Raw genomic sequence first — 24,620 nt, forward strand, 5'->3', positions numbered from 1 at the left:
GGCTCTTTCCCTGGGGTAAAGCGACAGAAGCGTAAAGCTGATCACTCATCTCCAGCTAGTGCAGAGGTTAAGAAAATATGGATCTATACATCCATTACAGCATACGCCTTCATGATATAGTGCTTAATTAGTTAAGTAGAAGAAAGACTTTAATTTATTATAATAATAATAATAATTTCTACACACAGTTTCCAAAAATATTCTGTTTTCTTCACGTTTACCGACCGACTGTTTTTATGACTCAATTTTCCATCTCGCCCTTGCCTGATTCTCCGTATGCAGTCCGTGAACCAGAGCTCAGTAATCACTGGGCGACTGTACTATTCTCATTTTCAATTTTCCTCTGTTTCTGAAGTTTCTCCGGTGCTGCGTTGTGTAGTATGCAAGCAGACATCGGAGCAAGGAAAGCAAATTCAGCAACGAGTGCTTTTTCTTCTGCATATCGGAGTCTCCGATTTACATCGCCTGTCAGGCCACGCCATAGCTCAAGCGGTTAGTCGCTGGTTTCCCGATCCCGGGTCTGGTCAAGCGGGATTTGTGGTGGACAAAGTGGCGCTGGGGCGGTTTTCTCCGAGTATTTCGGTTTCCCCTACCAATCTTCATTCCACCAAATTCTCCACCATCATAATCACCCGGGGCAGGCTACAATAGGCTAATCAGTGGCCCAGTTGGTCTCCAACCCCCACTAAGCGATTTAAAATTTTTTTAATTTTACAACGCCTTTGAATCTAATGCACAGACATGTAGGCCTTATCATGATCACAAACTGTTCGTAAGGCTCAGTATGCTACTACTTTACGTAGATCAGAGAACTAATGAACCGGAACTTTGACAAAATTTACACTTCCCTGTGGAATCCTATTAGTCATTACCTTGAGATACTCTTTTTGCGACTTTATTAATTTTAGTGAATCTGTGTCTTAGGTACAACTGTTCTTGGTTTTCATAATACTTATTTTCACAATCAACCTTAATGGGCCGATGTGGTGATAAGTCTTCTGAACTGTATCAGTAGTTCCCGGTTTGAAAATCTTGTTACCTGCTATCTTGACTCTGGTGGTGCAGTTTCGCTGTCTCAAGAAAAAGTCGTTATGACAATAATTTTAATCCATTATAACAGCTTATAATTTCAGTCTAGAAAACCGAAATTAACGGCCGTGGGGATTGGTTGCGCTGACCACGCGACACCCTCTATCTGCAAAAGTTGGCACCAACTTCGCCGACAAACGGCAGTCGCTCGGTCGGTATAGTTCCCTTGCGGACTAAGACCACGGAGTTTCTTTTTTTGTGTTTTGTTTTAAAATTTCAGCAATTTCTACTACCCAGTGAACCCAATCGAACGGAGCTTCTTGAGAAGCCGATCGTCTCTCAGCTAGTCAAGTTGCTCGCCCCTATTTCACTTAATTATTAATCGCCTACTGCTCTGCATCCACCAGTGGAACCCATTAGAACCAAAATAATGTATGCCTTTCACAGAATATTTCTCCTTCGGTAGTACACCCGTCCCCACACGCTTTACTTCCACGCGGTGTTTGCCTCGACTAAATTCAGCGGAATGAGTCTTATATCTCAGGGGTACACGGGTGTTGGCTCGCTTACGTCGTTTTTTGGATGCGGGCTCGATCGGTTAACCCCCTAGCACAGGTTCCATATGAACACCCTCACTCCCTGGCTTCTACTCACTATGCACCGTCTCCTTCCGGCTATCTACTACTTATTACGTCCAAGACAGGAACGGCGCAACGTCAGGGGCTCTCATGTTATGTTCACAATGCTCCCTAGGTGTAGTAGGGACTCCAAGCCACAGCAGGGAGACACTTCCAATCGACAAGACTAGTTCACCATAATAAATTAATTTAATAAGAGAAACACAATAAAACAGAATACAACAAATAGAACTTAATAGAAGGCGTGGGCCCAAAAACACACAACTTGTGACCACATCTGTCAGTTACTTTACTCTTGCCTTAACTGCGGCATCAGACTACACTTAATAGCCCACGCTCACTGCTTATTACTCTTGTTTACAATCATGCTACTTCAGCAGGCACAAAATAATGTTAACAAGTAGTCCTTGCCTACAGGCGATTCCTAGGAAAGAAAACACAATGACGAACGTTAAGTTAAAACCCATCGCTCTGCCCCACAATAACTTATAATGCAAGCAAAACCCCCGACGTGCGTTGCCAGCACAACCTCCCAGACATAATTTAGAATACCTTCCGAAACCGAATTTGAAAAAAAATCCCCGGCTGGCCGCGTACGTCCGATACGCTGTGGATCCAAGCAGCGAATGAATTTAGATTCACTAACCGGCTTCTTCCGAGCCATCTGGGGAGGGGACGGGGAGAGGAAGCGGAATCCCACGTGATACACTCCAGCACGGGATGAAGGGGTAGGGATTAACATGGCTGGAAGGCATGACGTCATCCAAGAGCCATAACATGGCTCAATTTACTGACTCCTTACCCCCGCTGCTGCTTCCAGAAACCACGTTCTTAGCCATCTCGAACTTTCCACTGGGAGGGCTTCATGACCAAATACACGGACCCCTTCCGGTCTGCACACCTTCTCGAACGTTCTCGAAGCTTCGATCCACAGGTCCTCCACCCCCACAGGCACGGACGAAAGAAGGTATACCTACTCCCCCTTGAATGCAATGGACTCACCAACCTCCCTTCTGTCCCTCGCAACAAAAGGCCAGTTCAGAGGACCATGATCCCTCCGGGGTGTCTCATTTCTACAGCTAAACTTAACCGTTACTTACAAACAAATAAGACTTTCCGTGAAGGATGCGTACGGTTACAGTAGTTATACTGTATGTGCGTCAGAATTATGTAAATAACGTTGCCAATCTTCTACTTGCTTCGCCCTGTCCTGTTTATAGAAATTATAAGTAGTTGACATTATAAGCTTTTAACCTACGGTTGTTAATGCTATGAAACCTTTGATGACGAAACTTTTATCTATTGGGGGTACTCGGAACCGTAGTTGATTGAGGCACTATGTTACAATGCGGGAGGTCGCGGGTTCGGGTTCCGATGAGGTGGATCTTTTCAGTTTACCTAATGCATCCAGCCACACTATGGCCCTGGGGTCGACTCAGCCACTAACAGAAATGAGTACGAGGAATCTGTTTGGGGAGTAAAAGGCGGTCGGCGCGTAAGGATGACAACCTTACCGCCATCTGTGAGCCGACTGTCTAGAAGAAGTGGGAGCCTCAACCTCTCACAACCCTATGGGCCTCCAAGCCCGTTACAGCTGTAACTTTACCTTTCTTACCTGTATCGGTCGCTTTAGGGCCGCGCCATAGCTCAAGCTGTTAGTCGCTGGCTTCCCACCACCGCGGCCCGGGTTCGATCCTAGGTCTGGTCAAGTGGGATTTGTGGTGGACAAAGTGGCGTCGGGGCGGGTTTTCTCCAAGTACTTCGGTTTCCCCTGCCAATCTTCATTCCACTAATTGCTCCATAATTACCCTCACCTATCATCTGGGGCTGGCACAATAGGCCAGAAATGGCCGCAGTGAAAGGGACTTAGTCCCACTTCACTAGCATTAAAAAAATCAATTGCTTTACGTACAAGTACTAAAATCCTGTGTAGATTCCTGCCAAAACTTCAATATCATTTAATATAGTTCCTACATTAACACTTCCTTTTTAAATTATGCCCTTTAATTCTTCCCATCCGTTTGTACCTTTAATGAAAACAAGAAAATAAGATTTTAAGATATCACATATATTTTTGGTGGCATAAAATAGGTACTGAATGTAAGGAATAGAACAGAATGGAGAGTGATAATTGTAATTCTTCCTTTATTATTTGTTTTATTAGTCGCTGTTAAACTCATTCTAAACTTGGTATCGGCCCACAGGAAATTTCCCTCTGTTACATCTGCAAGGGGCGAAAAGTTACGGCATAGATTGTTAGAAACTTCTTGTTCTCAGTATAGAAAACCCCGAAACTGTTTTGTGCTTTGTGTGTAACATAAATTCAAGGGATTTTAACGTTTTATAGCCTACAGTATACAGGCCTGTGAGCACAGTGCACTTTTATTAGCGTAAGCGAGGAGGCACATGTTGCAAGAAGCATCATAAGTCAGTCCGCTATTATACGCTACTGGTCTGAAGATTCTTTCACTAATTATGTTTAAAAAACATTGTGCATGTTCGTGCCGGTTCCACAAAATGGCAAAAACTGTAAATTGTAACTATCTCATGTTCAGTAAACACTGGATAAGTAAGTTTTGCAGTTCTGCTGCATATATATTGACGAATATGTAATTACACTTCAGAAAAGTCCCAGTCTATTCCTAAGCTACAGTGAGATCCTGAGCTCAGTAACATTCTTTTTTGTTTTCTGTGTTGCATACCACGTCTTCCGCCCTCCTAATCTCTTTTGCTTAATCATCTATTGTTCAAAAATGGTAAAGGTAAGAAAAAGGTAAACCTATCCCTGTAACAGGCCTAGGAGGCCCGTAGGGTTGTGAGACGTCGAGGCTCCCACGTTTTCTCTAGACAGTCGGCTCACAGATGGCGTTATGGTTATCAGCCTTACGCGCCGGCCGCCCTTTACCTTCTAGGAAGAATCTTGATACGCATTTTTGTTAGAAGCTGAGCCGAACCCAAGGCCATAGTGCAGATAGAAGAATTAAACATGAATAAAGAAAACAATTTGGCTGAAAATATTCTGTCTGAACATTTAATCTTTATAATTTTCCTCATATATATATATAATTATCTTCCGTACCCTGTTTCTTGGAACTTACGTATGAAGGAACGTTGTTATTGGAAATGGGAGACAAATAAACCCAACCTGCAAAGGAATATGTAGAATATATTAGTTGACTGCTGGATATAGCAAACTTGAAAGAAAAGACAAAAGGAACCAAGCAACGAAGTAAAGGTCGAAATGAAAGAACTGAACATGTACCTCTGGGTAACAATTCTGTCTTTATACGCATCTTGAATATCGGGTCATATATACAAAGATTCGTGTAATATGTACCGTGAAGTAATATTTTCTTTTCAACACGTGTCTGTTTGGAAGAGTGACGTGAAGATGAGAATTGGTCACTCTTCTTAGTATTTTATTTCAGAAATTATTGATGTTCTAAATCCTTAACGTCCATATTCAGTTGCCCCTCTTAGTGTCCTATAACTTAAAGCGAGACTTGAAATAGAGTGACAGTATGAACATGCAGGTAGCTAGAAAGTTCAGCACCAAGTATGGTAGTACGGGGTCTGCTTCAGGATTAAGCGGCCCGAGTTCTAATGAAGGATGCAAAATGTAGTCATTTTATGTTCCTTGTATATTATGTATTTATTTTATTTCTTGCATTGATTTGGCTATTTGATTACTTACTTTAACTCAATTACCATATTTGAACTACCTTTCCATGGTTGCTAAAGAGGGATTCCTAACCTAGTCTTCAATTTAAGGAAAGATTTAAGTAATTCACTTGTATATATTATTTTATATATAGCCTTATTACTATGATTTTGCCAGGATAACTCGACCTATAAGGTAAATAGTTGTTCGGTCTGGTGTTTCTCAACAGATAGTTCTCGGATAGTTAATGATTATCCCCTTCATTTATAGGAACCCTAAAATTCCAGTCTGCATTATTTTAGCAAAAGCGAAGAATTTCTGCTTTAGAATTGGTAACTAGTTTCTTCTTTCCCGTGAGCATCCAAGTAGCCTACGAGTATTTACTAGCATTCAATCTGAATTTACTGTTGGATGGACCGATCAATTAAGGAGCGAGAACGGAATTTTGAAATTGATCGCTTCACCCCCCCCTTTTTTTCTCATTGGCGCTACAGCCCTCATTTGGGCCTAGGCCTACCTCCATGAAACTTTCCGTTTCACTTTGGTTTACTAGATCTCAGACATACGGTAGGACTCCTTGGGCGCGCTTCACCCCTTATTAAATTCCCTTATAAACGTCATATTCGTAGTAAATATCTTATTTCGTATGACTTCGTAAATACATTTTAATTGCGAATATATAATACGAATTTGTGTTTGAATTTATTACCACACCAAGCCTCCATTTTTAATGTAAATAACCTAAACTTATATAGATGGTCAAATACTAATTTAATAAGTTATTTTTTTAACAAAACATTTCAGGATAGTAAAGCAACGTTTTCTGTTTTACATTTCTGTCCCTATCGATTTTAGTCATGTAAATAGTTTACTATCAAATTCGAGTAGGGATCGTATATTTGTATGAGACTATATCATTCATCAGATACGTAGAACGAATGGAGACAAATTTATGCCCGGTGGCACGGAATAAAACGATGTTGATCTCATAATGGAATTAATGTTTACTCGTAAATGATTTCCCCACGTGTGTGAGCCATATTTCTTGTTTCTCCCCACTTCCTAATAAGGCGTCAGACTGTGTGCCCCCTGGCGTCTGTTAGGAAGGCACCCTCCCATCTACCACGACACGGTGTCGTAGCTACTGACGCGTCATGGGGGCCTAACAGCTTCATGAGGGGAGTAGATTTTCAGATGGTCCGGTTCGTAAGGCTTTTTATCGGTGTTGGGAGAAACGAGTCTGTCTGCAAATTCATAATTCGGTAAGTTTGATGCTATGACACAAGTATGGTAATCTCCGGCACTAGAAACTGAACAAAGATAATTCATCTCTTTTTCTCTTTTTATATATTTGGACAAGTATGGATTGTACATGCAGAGTGTTATTTGAAACTCAGTAATAAATCAGAGTGTCGTAAATTGGTTATAATTTTGCCACATATCGTAATAAATATTATAAATAGTATTTATTTTACTGATTTCGAGGTATAAACATAGATTCTATCATTACTATGGCTATAATACACATATATGAAAGATTTAGACTCAGACTTGTAATCATTCTAACTTACATGACGCGTCAAGAAACAGTCCTATTGTGAAATTGGCTAATTGGAAAAAAATGAAGATCACGCCGTGGTCTGTAGTCCGCAAGCGAACTATACCGATCGAGCGACCGCCACTTGTCGGCGAAGTTAGTGCAAACTTTTTCGGATAGAGGGTGTCGCGTGGTGAGCGCAACGAATCCCCACGGCCGTTAATCTCGGTTTTCTATACCGGAGCCGCTATTTCCTTGAAATAGCTCCTCAGTTATCCTCACGAGGCTTAGTAGACCCCGTTCCAGATCCACTACTTCTCAGAAAATCTGGTAGAGCCGGGAACTGAACCCGGACCTCATGATCTGTGGCCAGGAACTCTGACCATTAGACAACAGAGGCAGTTCACATGACAAAATATTCTTTACCTTTCGTCAGACAATGTGACAGACGTTTACAGGACAAGGCCTACATATGTTAAGTTAATCAGTGTCGTCATAGTCTGAAGATGTAGGATTGTGTGTTGTAAATAAATCTGTTGATCGCGCTGCATAAACAGATCGATTGTATCAGGAACCCAGCTGTATTTGTGTCTTGAATTTGTTAATCCTGCACTGCATTCACGAGAGAGACCAGAAATTAGAATACTTAACTCCATGGAGTAGCGCCCTTATCAGAAACCTGATAGCTGCCCAGCTGGTAAAAATTCTGCCCCTTATATGAAACCCGAAGATTCATTAACTTGTTCACAAAATCCCACTATTCTAAACAATCCTGGGTCAGCTCAGCCCAATCCACAACATCATATCCCCATTCTCCACAGTTCATTGCATTATTGCAGTAGGCTTGCATACATCTCCCAAGTGATTTCCACTCTTAGTGCTGAATTGGGAGCCGGGATAGCGCAGTCGGTTTAGAGACCGGCTAGGCTCTGAACGACCAAGTGGTCGGAGTTCGAGTCCCTGCAGTTACAAGAATTTTTCTTCTCCACGTCCTCCAGACCGGCTCTGGGGCCCACTCAGCCTCCTATCCAATGTGTACCGGTGGGCGGGGGGCTTAAAGAGGCCAGGGCGTGAAGCTGACCACTTACCTCCAACTAGTGCCGGGTTCAAGAAAATGTGGATCAACACATCCACTCCCCCATACGCCTTAATGGCGCGGTGCTTAAATACGTGTAGTTAAACACAGGGACAACTTTACCTTTATTAATACTAAATTATGACTTATACACGTATATTCCAGAGCACTTAGGTGCAAGGCGCTTAACACGTTACGAGGGTATGCTATGTTCTTCATTGGTAGGAACACTGGTCTTACTTTGAGAGAAAAACATGAGTGTCTGGGAACAAATTCTCAGCAAAACGTTTAGATATAATACCAATGAAATGAGCATAAGGTTTTGAATATATTTCAGATCTCCTGATATCTGAGGCGAGTTCAGTTGTAGTAAGCTTGCTTCAGAATCGTTCAGTGTTGGCCAGGTGGAAATGTCTTATCAGCCACTGCTCTCAGACAAATTATCCGTGATTGAAACAATGTCAGTAGCAAGCGGGCAGGGCGTTCCTAAATATTGAAGAGAAGTTCATACTTCTGGCCATAATGGTTAGTTGTTTACACCTGTTGTTATTTGTGTCATGCTTGAACACTTATATTTTCATTAAGAAATTCTTTTTTTTTTTATTGAAAATCATGGCTTAATGTATGCATTGTATTTGTTAAAGACGATCCCACATTTATGGAACATAGGTAGGGAAAGACAGTGTCTCGATATTTTCTGTGTACCTCACTCAACAACTCTCTCAGTGTCTCAGGCAACATGGCGTCCACGGTAGTGTAATCGGTGATAATGTACTGGAAAAATGTGGAAGGAGGCGGTCGTGGCCTAGTAAGAGATACTCTACCAATACACGCCTGGAATAACAGAAGAAAACTACGAAAAGTCTCACACAGAATCTGGAAGCGTTGGCGCTTGCGCCAGTTGACTCCACCAATTGTCAGAATCCCATGTTTCTACTCTGATTATTTCGAATTTGATGTGTTTCATGTATAACTGTACTAAAGCACCAAGATCACTGAAGGGAACTCGGATAGTATAATATTACGGCTCATTCCATCAATTGTGCTATCAGTTTGTCATTAAAAAATTAGACATCATGTATTCGAGTTCGTAAGGCGAATAAGGTGTTAGAAAAATATTTCGCTGCCTCATTGTGAAACATCAGTTCTTAGCGCTATTTTTGTTGTGTTTAACAACTGCAATGCCAATTCATACGAGTTTGTATTTGTGGAATAAGGTAAGCCTGTCTCTCTCAATAAGAGCCAGGTTAGTTCAGTGAGTATAGCGACGGGCTACGGGCTGGGCGAGTGGGGTTCAATTCCTGGCAGGGACAAGAGATTTTCCTCTACTTCATGGTGTCCAAACCGAATCTGGGACCCACCAAACTTCCTATATAATGAGTGCAGGGAACTCTTTCCCCGGGGGGGGGGGTAAACTGGCCGGCACTTGAAGCTGACCACTCACCTCCATCTAGCGCCGAGAGTGAGAATTGTGGAGCTGTACCTCCTCTCTCCCATATGTCTTCATGGCGTAGTGCTTAGTTGATTGAGTTCAGGGAAGGCTTTGGCTTTACCTTCCTGTGTCCTTCAGCGATCTTAATGCTAGTGGGAGCTCTAAAGTTATATTTAATATATTTAAAACGTATTCATCTGAAGAAGAACTAAACTGTATTCCTAACAACTGAAGTTTTCTCGGCTGAAGTGAAACGTGAAATTGCAAAGAAATGTTAAACATCCCCAATTATATGCCATTCAATCACGAGGCAGGCACGATGACAGATTTTCATGGCCTCCTGACTAAAATGTGCATAATATATACAGAAGAAGGGTATTCAAAAGAAATTGGGTGTGACGAAATTTTATAGTCAATATCTGCTATCAATTTACCTGATAGCAACACAGAACACAAGGGAAGTGACGACAAGCCATTAGCCGTTGCTTTTGACTGAAAAGGAGTAGCAACATCAAGGGGTATTTCTGATTGTGCTCGTATGCATTAAGTTGGAATACACACGTGTACCTATCCTCTTCATATTGCCTGTTGGACTGCTACTGCTCCGAGCATGTGGCTGCTAAAAGTATCGAAAGGAATCGACCTTCGCACCTCGACAAATGTCAGTGGTGTTTAATTCATTTCTATTCGACACGAAGTGATGAGAAACTTCGTGATTTAGCCTATACAAGTCATCTTGTGTTACCGGTATATTACCGGGTAACCTGGCCGGAGTTTGAAGCTAATCTCTGAGATATGGAAATATTGGGGCTTTACCACCACTTCCATATACGTTTCCGTGGATTGGTAATTAAGCACAGAGGCACCTGTACGCTGTATTTTCCTCTTGTATTTGGTTAGGCGCCGGTCACGTTAGCCGAGAGGTAGTGTCTTCGCTGGCTTGGAAACCGGGATCGTGGGTTCGAATCCTACTCAGGGCATGGATGTTTAGTTTGTGTGTGTGCGTTTTTCTGTCTTTGTGTAGAGGTAGAGGCCTTGCGACGAGCTGATCACCCGTCCAAGGAGTCCTACCGAATAAAAACCGAAGTGAACGGAGAAGTTCATGGAGGTAGGCCTAGGCCCACTGGGGCTGTAGCGCCAAGGAAAAAAAAATGGCTAGGCAGGTAGATATTATGGCAAGAGAAATGAAGGAAATTGAAGAAAGAGAAAGAGGTAGTGAGGTTGAGAGGAGAAAAACCAGAGGAACATTTTCTGTGGCTACTAGATGTCTTTAATTTTTGGATTCAGGCACAACTGTGATGAAGACAACAGTAGAAGCAATGGAGACATTTCTCCCACTGCCCGGACAGTCGGTTGGTTCTGTGTGTATTCAGACAGTGGAACTGTGTTTGTGCTCACAGATCCTAATATGTACTCACATTCATCCTTCAGAAAATATTATTACAGACCATCACCACTAACCAACCCCACATCTCTCATTCCTGGAATAGACTTCCTACACATGTTTCCCCTGTCTTTTGTGTACAGGCCTGCTTCTCTTTTCCATGGGGGGGGGGGGTTCTGTGTAGTCACCATACAATGAACACAAACCATAATACACACAACTAGGATTACTAACACATTTCACTTCTCCACCCGCCCCTTGCTCCACTGTGCATACAGGAACTAAGCCACATCAATCTACTCGACACATGAATTTTCCAGCATTCACTTCACCTTACGACACATGAACTTTCTGTGCGAGGGGCGACAAGGGGTTATGATACATGTCATCACTACCGCAGTATTTCTGTACCGCATTCTTAAAAACAACCCATTGACCAAGAGGTACGGGTTCGATTCCCGGCACTAACAGATTCTCTTAGAATTAGTGGGTCTGGAACGGGTCCCCTCAGCCTCGTGAGGATAATTGAGGAGCTATTTCAAGGAATTGGTCTAGAATTAAACACAGAGAAAACTAAGTATATGTTGCTGTCTCGTCACCAAAATGCAGGGCAAAAACAAGATATAACGATAGAAAACAGATGATTTAAAAATGTGGCACAGTTCAGATATTTGGGAACAACGATAACAAATCAAAACCTGATTGAGGAGGAAATTAAAAGGAGATTGAACTCAGGTAATGCTTGCTACTATTCAGTCCAGAAACTTTTGTCTTCCCGTCTGCTGTCCAAAAACTTAAAAATTAGAATATACAAAACTATAATTTTGTCTGTGGTTCTGTATGGGTGTGAAATTTGGTCTCTGACATTAAGGGAGGAACATAGACTGAGGGTATCTGAGAACAGGGTGTTGAGGAGAATATTTTAACCAAAGAGAGATGAAGTGACAGGAAGTTGGAGAAAACTGCATAATGAGGAGCCTCATAACGTGTACTCTTCTCCAAATATAATTAGAATGGTCAAGTCAAGGAGAATGAGGTGGGCAGGGCATGTAGCACGAATGGGGGAGAAGAGGAATGCATATCTGATATTGGTGGGAAAGCCAGAAGGAAAAGGACTAGTAGGAAGACCGAAACGTAGGTGGGCGGAGAATATTAAATGGATCTTAGAGGGATAGGATGGGCTGATATGGATTGGATTGATCTGGCTTAGGATGGGGACCAGTGGAGGGCTCTTGTGAACACCGTAATGAACCTTCGGGTTCAATAAAATTCTGGGAAATTCTTGAGTAGCTGCCGATTTAGCTTCTCCTCAAGAAGGGCTCAGCTCCATAAGTAAGTAAGTGGGATTTGTGGTGAACAAAGTGGCGCTGGGACAGGATTTCTCCGAGTATTTCGGTTTCCCCTGACAATCTTCATTCCACCAATTGCTCCACAATCACCCTCACATATCATCTGGGGCTGGTACAATAGGCCAGAAATGGCCGCAATACAAAGGACTTAGTCCCACCCCACTAGCAATAAGAGAAGTAAGTAAGCGGCTCCGGTCTAGAAAACCGAGGTTAATAGTTGTGGGGATCCGTTGCGCTGACCACGCGACACCCTCTATCCGCTAAAGTTGTTACTAACTTCGTCGACAAACGGCGGTCTCTCGGTCGGTATAGTTCGCTTGCTGACTAAAACCACGGAATTTGTTACGAAATTCTGACTTTATTATCAAATGTTACTGGTGCCACTGTCTCAAGTGCAATACGTCTTTCTATAAAATTTATTAAATGATTATTCACTTTAAAATTTGTGTCACATCATATAACTTTTAATTTTTTAAAAGGCTTTATTATATATTTTGACGATTATGGTCATCATCAGGTGTTTAAAATTATAGTTGAGTAAGCTGCTATGCTTCTGTTATCGTGGCATCGGTTAATAATTTTTAATATAAGGTCCCCTTTATGCGCATGCGTATTCCAAGTGACGGGTGGTTCTTCCTGTTATGTTGTGCTATATGAGACGGTGGAGCCAGTAATACGTATTTGCTACTAAGTGATGTGCAGCAGGATCCTGCAGTATAATACTATGAATTTATATTTTCTCAGTGGTATATTTTTAATAACGTTTGCTAACAACACTCAGAATTAAATAACTTATTGAGTTTTGTCAAGACGTAATTTTTTCTGATTTAATCATTGGAAAAACAGGGAGTCGCTTTATTTTCGGCCTTGTGCAGTATTTTAAGGAACTCGGCAAGATAGGAAGGTCATAATAAAGTGTATTGAATGGAGTTGCCAGCAGGGTTCATCTGATTTAGGGTGTACTTCAGTGGCTGTCTTGCGTGAACGTGTTAATAGATTTTCGAGGTTTCGTAAAAGACGTGAAATGTCGTCAGCAAAACACTTGTTAGACTCATAGCGAGAGTCGCAGCGGAGTGGGTGCAACAATGCTGCCTAGTCAGGAGGCCCGCATTCAAATCTCAGATCGGATATGGACTATTACAAATCAAACTTTTCATAGTTCACCGTAGTCCAAGGAAAGTTTCGGGATATTATATGAAATAAGACCAAGAAGGCTTCCTTTCTCATCATTCCATTTTATTATTTATTAATCATCCTGTCAATCGACGCTACTTAAGCTACTGACGGCGTTTTTGGATAAGTAATAAAAGTAAGTAAATAAAATTAAGATTTCTGTCTTCTGTGATGTGACCCCGTGAAAATCACCCGACATTTTGGAAAAAAACATGAAGGCTATATATTCCTCTGAAACTTGGGTTGACTTTCACCGGACTCCACGACGTTACGTTCTAAAAGATGGAGATCCTCTTAGTTAAAGCTGGGAGGATCCAGGACCTAACACGGTTAATCTACTCCACGGAGCTGTCATAGACATACATACAGATTCATTACAAAACAATTGAACAAATTTCTAACGTAAATACAGTCATGCTCACTCACGCAGCATTTTTTCAAATTCACGAGGATTGCTGATTGGTCATTTAGCAACGTCTTCTCAACAACATAACTTTTATAAATTGGTAGGATGATTGTGATTGGTGGAATTCAAACTTGCGGAAGAGCGGTAGTTCCACCTTAAATTATGACCCGCCTAACCTGTAGAGATCCAAAGTAACCGGTATTGGGGCCGAGAATTGTATCCGGGATCTCTCGGATATGGAAAAGAATTGCTAAGCATTCAGATATGACGTTCAGTCCCCATATGTTATGATGTGATCAGAACAAATAACATCCTAACCTGCAGAATCGTACGTTCAGGATGTGATAGAGAGGTTAAGATTTTTACCTTGTTAACTTTTGTAATTAATATAAATTCAGCCGGTCACGTAGCTGAATAGGCATACACAGTCTTCGCTCTCTCAGAAGCCGGGACTGTGGGTTCGAATTCCACTCAGGGCATGGATGTTTGGTGTTTGTTTGTTTGTTTGTTTGTTTCTGCGTCCGCTTTTCTGTGTTCATTTATAGGTAGAGATCTTGAGGCGAGCTGATGACCCAACCAAGAAGTCCTACCGAATATCTAAGATTTAGTAAACTCAACTGAAACGGAGAGTTTCATGGAGCTAGGTCAAGGTCCAAATTGGGGCTGTAGCGCCAAAGGAAATAAATACAAATTCAACTTAACTTCCATCATTTATCGTCTGTCAATATTGCAACGCTCTTCTATTCACCACTCAATTTTAGTTTAACATTATACACCTAGACACTACATGTTTCGGCCCCAAAGGCCCATCTTCAGGTGTCTTGATATGTTAGAAATATTTTTTATTAAACTGTGTTAAAACTGCTACACTGTCTTAGTTCGTATTAAAATCACACGATGTAGTCCTCTTTTTAAGTTAAAACCAGATAAAATCCTTTAAAATTTCTATTATACCCACGTTATCGGGGTGCATATTATTTCACCTCACATGGGGTGTCGCCCATTTTCATAAATGCATGTCTTTCCAGGGTGTTTTGTTTCGGCAGCTTGCCCCTCACGTTCGTAGCCTACTTTTCAGTTATGACTGCCTTGTGCCCCTGGGTTGCGTGTTTCCTCCACAGCGTGTGGTGTTGTGCCGAGAAAGACACTCTGGACAGACATACATTTATGAAAATGGACGACACCCCATGTGAGGTGAAATAATATGCACCCCGATAATGTGGGTATAATAGAAACTTTAAAGGATTTTATCTGGTTTTAACTTAAAAAGATGACTACAGCGTGTGATTTTAACACGAACTAAGACAGTGTGGGAGTTTTAACACAGTTAAAGAAAAAATATTTGTAACATATCAAGACACCTGAAGATGGGCGTTTGGAGCCGAAACATGTAGTGTCTAGGTGTATAATGTTAAACTAAAATTGAGTGGTGAGTGGAGGAGCGTTGCAAAATTGACGGACGATAAATAATGGACGTTAAATTGAACAATTGCAACGCGATGCTTTCTCTAACCGCCCTGACCTCTTCTTCGTCGTCGTTACTCGGGCCAACACCGTTGGGCGGCACACTTTCTCTCTCTGTAACCGCACACCCTCTTTGAAGGCTTCTTGCCCACAAGGTGGTTGCCACTGGTCACTTTGGCTGCCCTACCTGGTGCTGCCTCCGTTGAAGTTGTTAGGTCGTGGCTGGTTCCGGCTTGACCAGGCTCCACCGCTTCTTCCTACTCCACCGTTTCCTCCTTCCGTTGCTGATTACGGGTTTGGAATTTCAACCTAGAACCTGATATTTTGGGCGCCAGCAAACAGCTCCTAGTTGTTTGCGATTCAATTTAAAGGAGGGAAGGCGTGAGTGGGGTGGAAATTGGCGATGGGTTTGGCTTGCTCCTGGCGATGAGTTCTCTCCTCAGGTCGGCTAAGGGCCAGGCTCGGACAAGGAGGGTGAAACACTTCTGACCAACACAATGTACTTTGCCACTGGAACACTTTATTGTTTCTCACAGTCACGCGGAGTAAAAAATCAACACTATAAGACGTAGTATCGGCTTCCAAGCCGCCGGTGCTGCACTGCTCAAATCACTTATCTTAACGCGCAAGTATATTCGCGGGTTTTACCTCCGCCACGTTCGAAAGTGTTTAGTAGACTCCCTGATCTTAAACTGGATTATATTCGCGGGTTCTACCTCCGCCAAGTTCTAAGTTTCGTAGCCGACTCTTAATCTTAAACTGGACTCTCTCCCGAGCCAAAGGTCCTAACTGGATTGTATCCGCCTCCTCTCTTCTCCTCCTAAATTCTCGGATAGGTGGATTCAAATAAGAGGAGTAGGCTTAAATTTTGATTCCGGCCAATGACCGATTGTTTTAGAAGCAGTTTCGGCTTAAAATCCCAAACGGCAAAACTGACAAAAATGTAACTTATGAGGGTCGCTAAGGAACCCCTGGACCTCCCACTGTTGACTTATGACTGTCACGTCTCGAATTCTCAAAGAGGCTCGTCGTTCTAAGTCAACTGCTCAATTTCTAAAGAACTCAGTGGGGGTTCCATGAAGTATCATTTCTGCCCTTTTCGAAACAACACCAAAGGCCTGGACGCAAGAACTAACAGATGTCTTTGTCCACACAAGTTCGGTCTATCTGTTTGTTCTGACTGTGTCTTCCTGTTTCTTAGTAATTCTTACAATTCTACTTTATAACTACTAAAAAAAAAGGGGGGGAAGGATTTCAATGGTTCGGTTACACTCCCCAAGCGAGGGTTGGTCTGAATCGAGGATCGATTTCGGACCCAAATCTCGCTTGGTTGCCGCTCATTCCTCACCACTCAATTCCATCGATACATACACAAATTATCAAGGTTTGAGGGTTTTAACACTCGCCCTCATCCTGTTCCTTTCCTTGCTAAACCTTATTCTAGTTTCTTACTTATGGACTATAACAACACTTACAAAATTGAACTGTCACATGACATTTTTTCTCTGTCTCTCCGTGTCCTTCATTCTCTGACCATTCACTTGCGTCAAGAAAATTTCACTTTTTCCGGAGGGGGGGGGGTTTATGGTTCACCAACACTGCACTTCACTTGTAACATCGAATTCTCTCTGTCTCTCTCAGACATTGTCCTCTCTCACTTTCCTTCAGTGACTGACCCTCCTGAATTCGTGTGTGACTGGCTCTTTAAACCTAATGTAAACAATGAAATATCTCTCTCTCTTACTGCACAATGGTCTCTTTGCTACCAGTTTCTCCTACAATCGCTCTCTGTCTCTCTTGTTGGGTTACCCTCCTTGGAATCAATTAGTGCCCTTCGTGGATTAAAATTTCTGAAAGGGTTGGTAGGCTGCAATCCACCCATGCACTTCGTTTGAAATTTCTCTATAGTAGTAGATATCATTTAAAAATTTCGAAATTTCAACGACTTTTCCACTTTTTTTCTCTCTTTTTTCGAGGATCCACTTTCAGTCCTGTCTGTGGGGTCTAGGATTCGAGGTTTTCCTCGAGGTAGGGTTTCAGATGTTTTAGGTTGAAGAGTCCTCTAATCCTGCCTTTTGAATCTGCCAGTTCGAAGATGGAGGGGTTTACTCTTCGATGAACCACGAATGGTCCCTCGAACGGTCTTTGAAATTTAGAAGTAAGGCCTTGCACTGCATCCGATACAGGTTGGCACTTTACTAGCACTAGCGCCTGAAGACTAGGCTGCCACTTAGTCTTGCCAGTTTTCCGTCGTTTGTTTCGCTGATCTGCTTTTAGTTTCATCTGAGCATAGGCTTTTAGAATTTTGTCAGATAAGACATCTTCCCGGGGTAACTGGTCTGCACTCTTTTTCAGTATCTTTCGGAAGATATCCGGCCTCGGATTTCCATCGAGCAGTTCTACAGGAGTATAACCTGTAGACTGGCTAACAGAAGAATTCAACCAGTTCTCTATATATGGCACGAGTTCTGGCCATTTTTTGTGCGTCTCGTGGCAGTAGATTCGAAAGTATTTTCCAAGTTCGCGCATAATCCGCTCTGTCGGATTACTTTCCGGGTGTCGAATAGGAGAGTATCTACACTGAATGCCCAAATCGGTCAGTGCTTTCCGCCATGCAGGACTCGCAAATTGCGATCCGTGGTCAGACAAAATGGTCTCAGGTTTGATAACACTTTGGAAATAGTGCTCCCTGAGCTTCCTTAAACAGCTCCTAGTTGTGGCTGCCTTTAGTGGGTATAGAGTTACATGTTTGGAGAAGAATTCCAGACATACCAACAGGTATTTCACTCCACCACGACCTGTAGGTAGAGGTCCATAGAGGTCTATCGTTAATAGCTCTCCTGGCCTGGTGGGGAGATGAGATACTCTTTCAATCTCATAGGACCTATTGGGATGTTTCACACGTTGACAGATGTCGCAGTGTGCCACGAACTTCCGCACCTTTCTTCCTAATGACTTTAGGTGGAAAGTGTGTGCTATTTGCAACATACACTTATCGGTACCTTGATGTCCCAATAGCGTATGTACATACCGAATCACTCGGTCTTCTAGCTGTCTGGGTAACATAATTCTCCAATAGGGATGGCTCCTGTCATTTTTGCAGAACAGGATCCTGTCTCTTACCATGTACCTGCCCGAAAATTTCTCTGGGTCGCTCTCCAGTTCTTCCCGTATTTTATTTAAAGCGGGATCACCGAGTTGGTGTTCTGACAGATTGCCTAATTCTTTCATGAGTGTTCTGTCAGTTCCCAGGTCTACCCTTGCCACGAATAACTCTTTCGGCTTCAACACTTGGTCGCGGCTCTCTTGGCTTAACCCAATGGGGTTGCGGCTCAGCATGTCTGCAAAGAAGTTATCGCTGCCTTTAATGTGTACAATCTTCAAATCGTACTCCTGCAGCTGCATTACCCAGCGTGTGACTCGACTAGATGTCAAATTACACCTCTTCAGAAACGATAATGCTTTGTTATCGGAATATACAGTGATGGGATGACCTATCACATATATTCTGAACTTCTGAAGCGCATAGACTACAGCAAGCAGCTCCTGTTCACAGGTGGAGTACCTCCGTTCTACGGGGCTCAACACTCTGGATGCGGTGGACACTACCAACGTCTCACCGTAGTCGCTTTCCTGGGTTAGTATTGAACTTATCCCCAGCTTGCTGGCGTCAGTGTAAATTGCATACGGGGCGTCATCACGTGGATGGACCAGGTGAATGCTGCGCGCAAAACTCTGCCGCAGGCGCAGGAATGCATCCTGTGCTTCATCTGTCCACGACCACTTCACACCTAGCCTCAATAGCGGCGTTAGCGGTGCGACGTAATTTGCATAGCCTATGATGAATCTGCTATGAAAATTACAGGTTCCGAGAAACTGCCTCAGCTGTTTACTGTTTCTCGGTGCTGGATAGTTGAGGATGGACTGTACCCTATCCGGGTCAGCGGATACACCGGTCCTATCTATACGGTGTCCCAAAAACCTAACCTCGTCTTTGCAGAAGCGACACTTTTTGGCGTTGATCGTGAAGCCTGCCTTCGTTAATTTACCGAGTACGGTATCAAGATGTCTTAGGTGATCTTTCATGGTAGGGGAATGTATCAGAATGTCGTCAACGTAGGATACCACGTTCTCCAGATCCGTTCCCAGCGTTACCTTTATGGCACGTACGAATGCGGGTAATGAATTTCTGAACCCATATGGAACTCTTTTGTACTGATACACGGTGGATTCGGACATGAAAGCCGTGTATTTTCTAGAGTCTTCGTGTAGCTCTATCTGTAAATAAGCTGAACTCAGGTCAAGGGACGTGAAATATTTTGCCCCATGGAATCTTTGTAAGAGCTCATTCATGGGAGGGGTCCTCTCATGATCTGGGATGGTGACTTCATTCACCCTCCGGGCATCAACACATATGCGTATGTCTCCTCCTTCTTTACTTACCACGGTTAATGGGTTGAGAATCGGGGAATTGCTATGCTCAATAATGTCGTCGACTAGCATCTGCCGGATTTGTTCTCTAACAGCTGGTCGGAGGGCAAACGGAATTGGCCTCGAATGACCTACTATTGGGCGGTCGGTATCTACCTGGAATTTGTAGATGAAAAGCTTGCACTTCCCAGGTCGCGTTGTCATGTGCTCTCTATACCGGAATAGAACCTGGTATAGATCACTTCGTTCAGCTGTGGACAAATCAGTCACTTGCTCTACTAAGGAGTGTAGATCGGCTGCTTGTAATGACCGGGGTTCTGGGAAACTGGGTTTTGGGTTGGGGATGGGTTGGCCATGTGGCAGGGCTGTCTCTACTGAGTTGACTTCTAACTCATAAGTAGGGCTGGCATTCAGACTAGCAGGAACTCTGCTGCGGGGGCTACTTATGCAAGCTGCCACACTCGCTAGGACACACTCTCCATTGGGGCACAACTGATCGCGCTTTGCGTCAGGGTCCGGGAACTCCTGGTTCCTGTCTGGGTCAAGTGGTCCTTTGTCGATCCGAAGACCGAGTCTAATGCCGTTGGTCGCCACTCTGCCGTATGCGGTGGGGTGAGGTAGGGATCCATTGCAGTATTCAGCTGCTCTGGAATGGGAAGGTGGGTCTGCACAGTCAGCTGTTTGGGGTTTGGGTCGCTGACCTGCTAACATGGATACAGTGTTGGAAGATTCTTTAAACTCTCCACTGTCATTATTGCAAGCGCCTTGCGATGCTGCCCTGGTGGCAAACGTCCACTCTCTTGTTGTTCCGTTGCGGACATACGTGAACTTTCCTGAGTTGAAGTCGATGATAACTCCATGCTCCTTCAGGAATTGACAACCGAAAATGGCGTCATTATTCAACTGGGGTGAAACTAAAAAGATGGTCTCGAACACATCTTGGCCTATCGAAAATTCGAGTAAAGCCTGCCGACGTATCCGTTTGCTTCGTCTGCCGAACGCTGTTACGAGAACCACTCCTTCAACTGGTAGGGTAGGAACTTTTACACCTGTTTCAGTTAGCTCCTCATAAATTCGTTCTGATAGGAGATTAACCTCACTGCCAGAATCTAGAATGGCTGTGAATTTAATTTTGTTCAACACTTGAACTTCGACCTGAGGACTGTTTTCTAAATTTGCCTCATTAATGAACAGTACTACTCCACCCGTAGTCACCTGCTCTAAGTAGCTATCTTGAGTTTCCGAGTCAGACTCGCCTTCACAACTGGGTTCGCCTGCCATTTGGGATGCCTTGAGCGGACCTAGAAATACGTGGGATCTCACAACGGGAGCCATTCGGTCCTCAATAACTCCAGTTATCGGTTTCCCGAATGGTTATCGCTGTGATTGTTTTGCTCTTGTCTTCCCTGGTACGGGGTTGCATTGGGGTTAAGAGGGCCGGAGCTTCCCTCTGGGGGTTCTCCGCCTCTCTCTGACTGGTAATTACGGCGATTACGTCTCCGGTTCCGGTTCGAACGGTTCCGTGACGGAAAGAATTGCACCTGGCGCACCTGAGCCTGGTTTTGGCCTCTGGGGTCACTTCTGTGCGGATTGTTCCCTGGCCTGTTAGGGTTCGAATTGTGGGGTTGCATGGGAGGTCTCGGATAATTCTCGGACTGTTCCATCAGCTCCACTCTTTTGAGAAGATCCAGGGCTTGCTCGATTGTTTGCATCTGGTTGGTGAGCATGGCTCGTTGCACCCCTATCGGATAGTGGGCCCTGATTGCTTCTATCAGCTCCCCATCCGAAGGTCTTGGGTCCAGGTACGAAGCCATGGTCACGTGTTTTAAAAAATGTCCGCTCAGACTCAAACCTGATCTCCGATCATATTTCGCCTGATAGAGCGTACACTTTACAAGAGATTGCCTGGAAGTCGACCACCAGGTATTCAAGAATGCCTTCTTGAATGCCTCGTAGTCTGCCACATTGTGCATTACAGCCTCTACCCATTGCTTGCCTATGTGTCCCACTATGGATCGGCATGCGACTGCCAAACGAAGGGGTTTCGGCACATTGCGAAAGTTAATAAATTCATCCAACCTCCGTAGATGAAATACGGGGTTGGTCTCTTTTGCGTCATCGTAAAGAGGTAAGGGAAATTCTGAGTTGCTTAGATAACCCAACAAGGATACATTCTCTGTGTTGGCATGCACTACACACCCATTCATGCTGCTATCACTAGACAATGTATTGCAGAGGGCTGGCTGGTGAATGCAGCTGACTGTTTCACCGACCAATCCACCGCTTGCTTCAGTCACTTCAGGTTCCGTCGTAGGGTCATTGGCTGGTCCGGCGGAAAGAGATGCGGCGTCCTGAACTACCACTCGCGCCTCTGTGGCTAAAGCTTGCCTGGCTGGCATTTCGTTTAATTTAGTCTCTAATGCCAAAACCTTTGCGTTTACCATCTCAAATTTCCTTCCTAATTCCTGAGTGGTTGACTGCGATAAATTTTCTAGGCTCTCTTTCTGTCGTACCATCTGATTACTCACTTCAGACCTGTGCTCCTGCATCTGATCTGCAAGTTCATTAACTACCAATTGGGTGCTTGTATTGGACTGTTCTAACCTAGAGTCGAACTCGTTACCTATGCTCTGCAGCTGCCTCTTGACTGCTGCAAATTCAGATGCGGTTTCAGTTTGCACCTGCGTAACTAGCTGGGAGACCCGTCTGGCTTCGGATTCCAGCCTACTATCTAATTCCTTCCTGATTTCCTGAGTTTGAGCCTCGAAACTTTGCAGTAACTTTTCATTTTCTGCTCGTATGTCAGACCTAACTTGGCTCATATCTGACCGAACACTTTCCTGCAACTGTTCTAATTTAGTTTGGTTGGACTGGAGTTCGGCTCTCACATTCTCTTGATTAGCACTTAGATCAGCCTTGACACTAATGAACTGCGCCTGAATATCCTCCCGGTGTCTACTCAAATCTGCTCTAACACTTTCCTGAATTTCCTCTCGGTGGCTACTCAAATCTGCTCTAACACTTGTGAAAAACTCTAACAACATTTGCTGTAGCTGATTGGTACTGTCTACAGAAGCTTGTGTGTTGGAATCACTTTTCTCTAACACTTGGTTGGCTTGGCTCTGCGTCCCTAATTCTGCTCCTTGAGGTCGCATTGTGTCTTGTCCTGGAGTCTCACTCGCGCTGACTAAGCTAAGAGGGTTTGCGGGGTCTCGCTCCCCTGCCGCTAACTCCTGATTCTCCTCTTGAGCCTCTACAGTACGGCTCCTCAATGATCTGCTGGCCATTATAAAATTTCGTAACTGACCTTGTAGTTGCGTTCGGTGTACCTCGTGTGAACTGTCGGAGCAGTAGAACTAGTAGTGTGCAGCTCCGTCCGTCCTGACTCTTGTTCCAATTGTCGGGAGTTGTTTCCTCTGGCGTCGTGCGTTATGTTGCGCTTCTCTCCTCGTACCCTTGTCCTCGCTGAGACGTCGGCCGTCACGTTGGCTGCGCCATACTTTCTCTAACCGCCCTGACCTTTCTTCGTCGTCGTTACTCGGGCCAACACCGTTGGGCGGCACACTTTCTCTCTCTGTAACCGCCCACCCTCTTTGAAGGCTTCTTGCCCACAAGGTGGTTGCCACTGGTCACTTTGGCTGCCCTACCTGGTGCTGCCTCCGTTGAAGTTGTTAGGTCGTGGCTGGTTCCGGCTTGACCAGGCTCCACCGCTTCTTCCTACTCCACCGTTTCCTCCTTCCGTTGCTGATTACGGGTTTGGAATTTCAACCTAGAACCTGATATTTTGGGCGCCAGCAAACAGCTCCTAGTTGTTTGCGATTCAATTTAAAGGAGGGAAGGCGTGAGTGGGGTGGAAATTGGCGATGGGTTTGGCTTGCTCCTGGCGATGAGTTCTCTCCTCAGGTCGGCTAAGGGCCAGGCTCGGACAAGGAGGGTGAAACACTTCTGACCAACACAATGTACTTTGCCACTGGAACACTTTATTGTTTCTCACAGTCACGCGGAGTAAAAAATCAACACTATAAGACGTAGTATCGGCTTCCAAGCCGCCGGTGCTGCACTGCTCAAATCACTTATCTTAACGCGCAAGTATATTCGCGGGTTTTACCTCCGCCACGTTCGAAAGTGTTTAGTAGACTCCCTGATCTTAAACTGGATTATATTCGCGGGTTCTACCTCCGCCAAGTTCTAAGTTTCGTAGCCGACTCTTAATCTTAAACTGGACTCTCTCCCGAGCCAAAGGTCCTAACTGGATTGTATCCGCCTCCTCTCTTCTCCTCCTAAATTCTCGGATAGGTGGATTCAAATAAGAGGAGTAGGCTTAAATTTTGATTCCGGCCAATGACCGATTGTTTTAGAAGCAGTTTCGGCTTAAAATCCCAAACGGCAAAACTGACAAAAATGTAACTTATGAGGGTCGCTAAGGAACCCCTGGACCTCCCACTGTTGACTTATGACTGTCACGTCTCGAATTCTCAAAGAGGCTCGTCGTTCTAAGTCAACTGCTCAATTTCTAAAGAACTCAGTGGGGGTTCCATGAAGTATCATTTCTGCCCTTTTCGAAACAACACCAAAGGCCTGGACGCAAGAACTAACAGATGTCTTTGTCCACACAAGTTCGGTCTATCTGTTTGTTCTGACTGTGTCTTCCTGTTTCTTAGTAATTCTTACAATTCTACTTTATAACTACTAAAAAAAAGAAGGGGGGAAGTATTTCAATGGTTCGGTTACAGCTGAAATACAGAATCATATAAATTCAAGTTTGAAGGGGCGTAATTAAGACGTTAAGCTGTTTCTGAAACCTTCAACAAAATTCACATTGCTCGCTCCAGCATTCAGTTTTCGCTATGTCTGTTAAGTTCTAAGCAGAATCGGACTACCCTACAAGCTGTTTTTATTGCCGCCCACTGGAATCGATAATGCAGTCTTATCCGTTTGCTAGGTCCTTGAGACCATCCACACGTGCAAATGTTTTCCGTAGGAAAGCTCCTAGATAATCCTCACAAGGCTTAGCAAAACCTTCGAGAGAAAGTAATTATTG

At 43.9% G+C, this 24,620-nt stretch overlaps 1 protein-coding gene across 1 annotated transcript; it reads right to left on the minus strand.

Moving 5' to 3' along the window:
- Positions 1–17,114: 17,114 nt before the first annotated feature.
- Positions 17,115–24,304, minus strand: LOC111869500. The gene is given in 2 exon segments (XM_023861073.2): positions 17,115–20,935; positions 20,938–24,304. Coding segments are annotated over 2 exon segments (5,712 nt in total). The 5' UTR covers positions 22,867–24,304; the 3' UTR covers positions 17,115–17,152.
- Positions 24,305–24,620: the final 316 nt, after the last annotated feature.

Source organism: Cryptotermes secundus, unplaced genomic scaffold (assembly GCF_002891405.2).
Source record: "Cryptotermes secundus unplaced genomic scaffold, Csec_1.0 scaffold2399, whole genome shotgun sequence".
Classification (NCBI taxonomy): Eukaryota; Metazoa; Arthropoda; class Insecta; order Blattodea; family Kalotermitidae; genus Cryptotermes; species Cryptotermes secundus.